Consider the following 6431-nt stretch of genomic DNA (forward strand, 5'->3'; position numbering starts at 1 on the left):
CTATCAACTAGATCCACAGTATCTACTTTGATAGCCAACTTCTACTTGTTTCTATACTACTTTATACGATTTATGAAACTTTTCACAATATATATATATATACATACATATATGATATTATATGTATTTATAGATACAGTCATGTATTATATCCAAAATAATATAATTTGGTTTCAGGAGAAAGTTAAAAAAAAACAGAAAAAAAACAGATATTTAGATAAATAGATAGACGGCGAGATATTCAAAACCTCAATTGAAACAAGGGATAAGTGTACCACAAGGAGTAAATTCTAGATCGAGAAAGACATATATAGCACTCTCTAAAAAGTGGTTTCTTAATTCGCTTCTTTTTTTTTCTTTTTCTTTTGGCCATGTTATGGTAATAGTGTGTTCATCAAAATACACACACAAAAAATCAACCTTGTTGATCTCCATTTTTATTATTACTATTACTATTATTCAATTTGATGACATTGCACAAGCTACCCATCAAAGGTCTTATGACAATCCAGATCACAAATATATATAGTGGTTTACGATTCACGGTGTCTAACTGTTTATTTATATATCTACTAAAAGGTAACCAATATTCTTTTTAAAGAAAACAAATGTAAATTGGGGTATCAAGTACAACGTAAATATAATCATATTAGAATAATACAAAATAACACAAAAGCAACTGCAAAAAGAGAAATGGCTTGTCTTTATATGATGTGTAAAAATTACGCAAATAATATGTACATATATATATAAGTCCAACTACCATGACAACATACCTAGAACGCACCCATGACCACCACCTTAGCATGTATCCATAGAAACCGCTTTAACACGTATCCATAGAAACCGCTTTAGCACGTATCCATAGAAACCGCTTTAGCACGTATCCATAGAAACCACTTTAGCACGTATCCATAGAAACCACTTTAGCATTTATGAAAGTATTTTGTTATTATAGTACAAATTGGTAGTAATGGATCAGTTCTTCCTCAAGCCGAAGATTTATCGTGGGCTTCAAATCTTCATTTCTGGCTTTGGTATTTAAATAAAGTCTATTATTCAGGAGCTTGTGTAACTAGCACACTTTATTTTAAAGGTAAGGCCTAATTTTACAGTGTTTGAAAAGTTGAATAGGAACCTGAGTTCATAGGACATGGAACTCAGTAAAGAGAGCATCTAATGGTATCACTGTAAAAAGCCATGGATTGTTAAATCATTTGGGGCACAGGTAACAATTTTCCCTTTAATTTTTTGCCTCATTCTTCATATAACTAGAACACACACATATATATATGTGTGTGTCTGTCTGTCTGTCTATAGATTTCATGATATATGGGTAGACATATACTTGACTCTATCCATATTATCGACTTGCAAAAAAAACATATATACATGCATGCATACATACATACATACATACATATATATATATATGTCAAGTATCTATTTCCGAGTTTAGCTAACTCGGAGAATAATAACATTTTATCTTTGTTTTATTTTAGAGGCTCTGACATATCATGAAAGCCATTTTTTTTCTTATGATTATTAATAATAATCGTAGTAGTAGTAGTAGTACCATTCATCTTTCGCCAGTTATAATCTATCGATTAGTTTTTTTGAATACATATATATTTGCATTTTAGCTGACAGAAGCAGCTGTACGTGAGGACTCTATCAAAAAGGCATCCTAATTAATTTATTTAAGTTCAAGGTTAATCACACAGGGTGCTTTTGAAAATACCCAAAAAAGAAAGGATCAGGGATTATACGTGGTTTTTTATTTCTTTGTGTAACAACACTAGATATATATAATGTAGTAATTGGTACGCTCATTACAATATTAAACTAGACTAGAATAAACAAGTAAGTCAAAACAAGTTAATCCAAGACAAGTCTAAGCAGGATTTTGAAAAAGAAAGAAGAAGAAGAAAAGGGCGCCACCCCTACAGATCTGTGCACACAATTTTTTGCCAATTGTTCTTTCTTAGTAATTGATTGAATATCCAAATGGTCGTATACATTTTTTGAATCTATACACCAAAAGTTTCTTCTTCTTCTTATTGCCAAGAGGTTTTTTTTGTGTAATTCGATTAAAAAGAAAATAGAGTCCCTTTCATCTCTCTCTCTGTCTGTCAAATAATTACATAGATTCATGTGCTGGAGACAGAAACTTGTGATGCGTTTGCCTTTTTAAGTACAGCTCCAACTGCTTTAATATAATATAATGTAATATATAATATACACATATAGTGCGTGTGTGTACATGGTACATGTACATGCGAGCAAAGGATATTTTTTTTAAAAAAAAAATGTCACGGCACAACACAGTACAGTATATATCATTTCATTTCGAGTACTTTAATCGATTCAAGGTGATATCTTGAAAGTAATTTGGAAACACCTTAAATAAAGCTTGTATACCCTTTTTTCTCTCTCTCTTAAGATCTGCAAAAAAAAGCCACCAATTTAAACTTTTTCTTTTTGTTTCTCTATCTTTCTTAAAATAAGTAAAGAAATACTCGCACATACACGTGTGTGCATGTGTGCGCGCTGTAGTGAAAAGAACAGTCTGATGAGTAATTGACTATTCAGTCGAGCCCAATATATAAAAGAATAATAAGAAACTTGATCATCCTTAAATGTAGAGCCCCAGCGCTCGCATTTTTTGTCCGTATCTGGATATGGAAGTACTGTGAAATTGTGTACTTTTTTTTATTTTTTGGGAAATTAGTTTACAGACAAATTTATTATGGCTATAGTTATAAAGTGTAAAAGCCGAGAACTTATAGATGTATGTGTACAGTATATTGATATATCTATCTATCTATCTATTGAAAGATTTTCCCATGTATCTTGCTAACCAAAAATAAAAGAGAAATGGAATTAAAAATGTATTTAGAATATTATTGTCCCTGTGAACAGACCAATTTCCTCTCTCTTTTTTTTTTAAATCCCAGCCACCATATGTTACACTTACTGCCATTTTTCTGTAACTGTGTGTAGTCTTATTTTATTTTATTTTCGTATAACTTCCAATCAATGTGTTTTGTCAGGTGGCAAGCATGCTTATACACAGTATTTTAAACCTGTCGAGCTAATACTACAGCAATATTATCAATTGAGGTGAAATAAGGCTATTAAAATGATATTTTTTGACCCCAGTGTGAGTCTATTGAATTGAAATGAAAATGAAATATTCGTCTGTCAAGAAATAGGATATGATTGGACTGAACTGAACTGGACTGGACTATATAATATTATATTATACTATAATTTGAAGGAAAAGAGATAAAGGAAGAAAAGTAAAAATGTGGACTTATCAGTGAGTAAGATCGTTAGACTGAGTCACCCACGCGGTTCAATGATCACACAAAGGCGAAACATTTAAAGGGTAACATAAAATAAAATAATATTAAGCCGATGTACCTACTATATTTTTTTTTCGGTGTATGTATGTATGCGTGCGAGTGTGTGAGTGTGTGTGTGTGTGTGTGTGTAGCTATCAGAGAACTTTGGGATACACAGCGCGCACTTGGGAGTGATGCCCGTTCACTTACTTTGATGTCTATTTTCGATTATCTTGTCTTCAATAAAATAATAAAATAAAATAAAATAATCAAGCCGATAATAAAGTTTCCTTTTCTTTACTTGTTACCGCAATATCGAATCAATTAGTCATATTCTCTGATGTATTTTACATGGTATATAGTACAGCTAATAGCCAATCAATTGCTTTATTTGTTTCTTATTTTGTATTCTTGTATTCTTAAAGCAGGCATTATTGATCTTTGATATTTATGGTATTAATGTGGGTGTGAATGAATGTTTGTAAATCATGAAATCGGGTATGAGCTTAGATCTGTGAGATTTTTTTTAAAAAGATAAAAAAAAAATTACGATAAAAACAAGCTCGCAAGAGAACTCAAAAATATAATATAATAACGCTTTTTTTTCTCTTTAATAAAAAGATTAATGTTACACTTTTATCAGAAAATAGAAATGCATGGACCCCATATCATATATCTCACCGAACACATGAGACATAAAGTAAAACGTTGTAGTGGACCACTATTCTCTATAGACTCAATATCATCAAGTCATATATTCAAGTATCATAGCTATAGTATTGTCATTTCAGAATAAACGTATATACATAAATGTAGATTATTTGAGAAGTCTTGTCAAGATTACAGCATGTTTACAGATATAAGATAATTGATTTGATTTGATTTGGTTTGGTTTGGTTTGGTTTGGTTTGGTTTGGTTTAATTTGAGGATACCATCAAAGAACCGTATTCTTTACCAAAAGGAAAGAATGTCGTGTTATTGTTATTGTTATATCCATTCTTACTTTTTATGGGATATTGTATTGGTGATCTTACTTGTATTTGCCTTTAATATTGGTATTATTTGAAATGTATATTTTAGCTCTAGCACGCTTTTCTTTTATTTTTATAACTATTTACCTTTCTGCTTCAATTAACGCATATGTAGGTGCGTTGAAGGTTGTAGCTTACTATCCTGGCCATGCGAATATTCTACATGCAGACCACTGTATATTACGGGTCTTAAATATATCTATATATTGATAGAACATATAGACTTTGGGCTTACATATTGTACTATAGCGCTACTAACAAATCTATTAATCCGTCCTATATAAAATAAAACCAATAGTAATATGGCTAAATCAAGGAGAATATTGGCACTCTGAATGGTTGGCTCAGGGTTTGTACATGGTGCATGCTAAATAGAGAGCATCTAGTGCCATATATCTATAACTATATAAGAGTCTTTAGAGTGCATATACCTTAAAAAAGAAAGAAGAAGAAATTAAGGTTATTTATATGTGTATATTTTTTTTTAAAAAAAAAGATAATAATCACAAAGTCCCCTTTAGTTCTCATCAAACGCCTGGGATTTGTTTTGATTTGATTTGCTTTTTTATTTTATTTTATTTTATTTTTGCCTATCAATCGGCTAAACTCTTTCTCCTCCTCACCCGAAATTGCTTTCTAATTGTGATAATCATTATCCAATATATTTGTGTTTGTGTGTATGAAAGCGAGAGAGAGAGAATTTTCTTCTTAAATAACTAAAAAAAAAGCTTACATGATTTACGTTTCCAAATGTGCACTCTCAATCCTTTCAAAGTTATACTTACCCAAGTAGTACTAAGGAATAAAACAAGACAGGAAAGTACGTGCATAAAAAAAATCTATCGGCTTGACTATCCTCAATTTTAAATAACTTATAATTCATGTTTTTTTAATATACTTTTGACACGTTTAATGCCATGTATTCTATTATAATAACCCTTTTTTTTCTCGATTCAAGAGAGTTTTGTGTTGGGGTGAGAATTATAGCTATACACTTAAAATTGAACATGGCGTATTACATACATATACATATATATATATATAAATAAGACCCCACCCCCAGTTCCTTCAAAGAAAGACAAATCTTGACGTATATATGATACATTAGATCTAATGGTTTTTATAAAAACTGAAATTCTATATAATTTGATAATATTTTTTCAACAGATATTATGAATTCGATTGGGGGGAATACAGGTTGCATGTACACATATATAGTAATTAGATGACAAAAGCCTTTGAAAGAATCAAGGTATTATTTATTTATTTTTGTTGTTGGATAATAATAACCATTCTGTGGTATACAAGTACTTTAATTGGGCGTCATTTCACTATTCTTTATTCTACCCAATTACTTTCTTCGAATACTAGCCAGGGTAATTTGGCCCTTACAATTATCAATAGAGTTAGTATTAGCAGAGATACATATTCCAGAAATCGAACTTATTATGTTGAAAAGTTAATCTAAATATGAGTATTTTATGAGGATATATCGAATGAAGTATAATAGAGTGTGCAGTTTTTGATATTTTCAACAGTAATATTAATGATAGTAATTAATAGTCTGTAATACTATATTTCTTAGTTCTAGTAGTCAATATCTTATCGGAAAATCTCTAAAGCCTCAAACTCGATCAGTATGGCGTTGCAAGTGTCGATTATTTTGTCATGATCGAGATTTTGATGATATTCTTCCTTTCTTTCTTTCCGATATATTCGTATATTTTGGCTTTGAATTTATTTATTTTTACCCTTGTGTCAGGGAGCTGTAATGCTAATTGACTGACATATCAGCCACCATACTTACAGTCTGACATTTATTTCTTTCTTTTACTCCTGTAGTCCCCTTTTCAGTAATGTTGTACAAAGATCGATCCTCCAAAAATATACAGCTTTGCAAGACTAGCATGGAAAAATTAAAACGAACAACAAACACATATGTCTAAAGTGAAAAAGAAAAAAGAAAGGTCTGGCACATGAGTATAAGTGTCACAAACACTTTAAACGCAAACTACCCGATATATATATATATATATGTGCGTAGTGTATAAG

General features: G+C 30.7%; 2 protein-coding genes across 2 annotated transcripts; one reads left to right on the forward strand and one right to left on the reverse strand.

The window, feature by feature from the left end:
* Window positions 1-467: 467 nt before the first annotated feature.
* PHYBLDRAFT_171208 (hypothetical protein) lies at window positions 468-2696 on the forward strand (the record flags this gene model as incomplete). The annotated part of the gene is made up of 5 exons (XM_018436540.1): window positions 468-579; window positions 602-634; window positions 959-1096; window positions 2251-2372; window positions 2646-2696. 5 exons carry the CDS (start codon window positions 468-470, stop codon window positions 2694-2696), a joined length of 456 nt encoding a protein of 151 aa, XP_018288495.1.
* Window positions 2697-3795: 1099 nt separating this feature from the next.
* On the reverse strand, window positions 3796-5388 carry PHYBLDRAFT_70624 (hypothetical protein; the record flags this gene model as incomplete). The annotated part of the gene is given in 6 exon segments (XM_018442309.1): window positions 3796-3859; window positions 4352-4381; window positions 4518-4578; window positions 5113-5145; window positions 5165-5174; window positions 5278-5388. 6 exon segments carry the CDS (start codon window positions 5386-5388, stop codon window positions 3796-3798), a joined length of 309 nt encoding a protein of 102 aa, XP_018288496.1.
* Between the last annotated feature and the right edge of the window lie 1043 nt (window positions 5389-6431).

Source organism: Phycomyces blakesleeanus (genome assembly GCF_001638985.1).
Source record: "Phycomyces blakesleeanus NRRL 1555(-) unplaced genomic scaffold PHYBLscaffold_18, whole genome shotgun sequence".
In the NCBI taxonomy this organism is placed as follows: domain Eukaryota; kingdom Fungi; phylum Mucoromycota; class Mucoromycetes; order Mucorales; family Phycomycetaceae; genus Phycomyces; species Phycomyces blakesleeanus.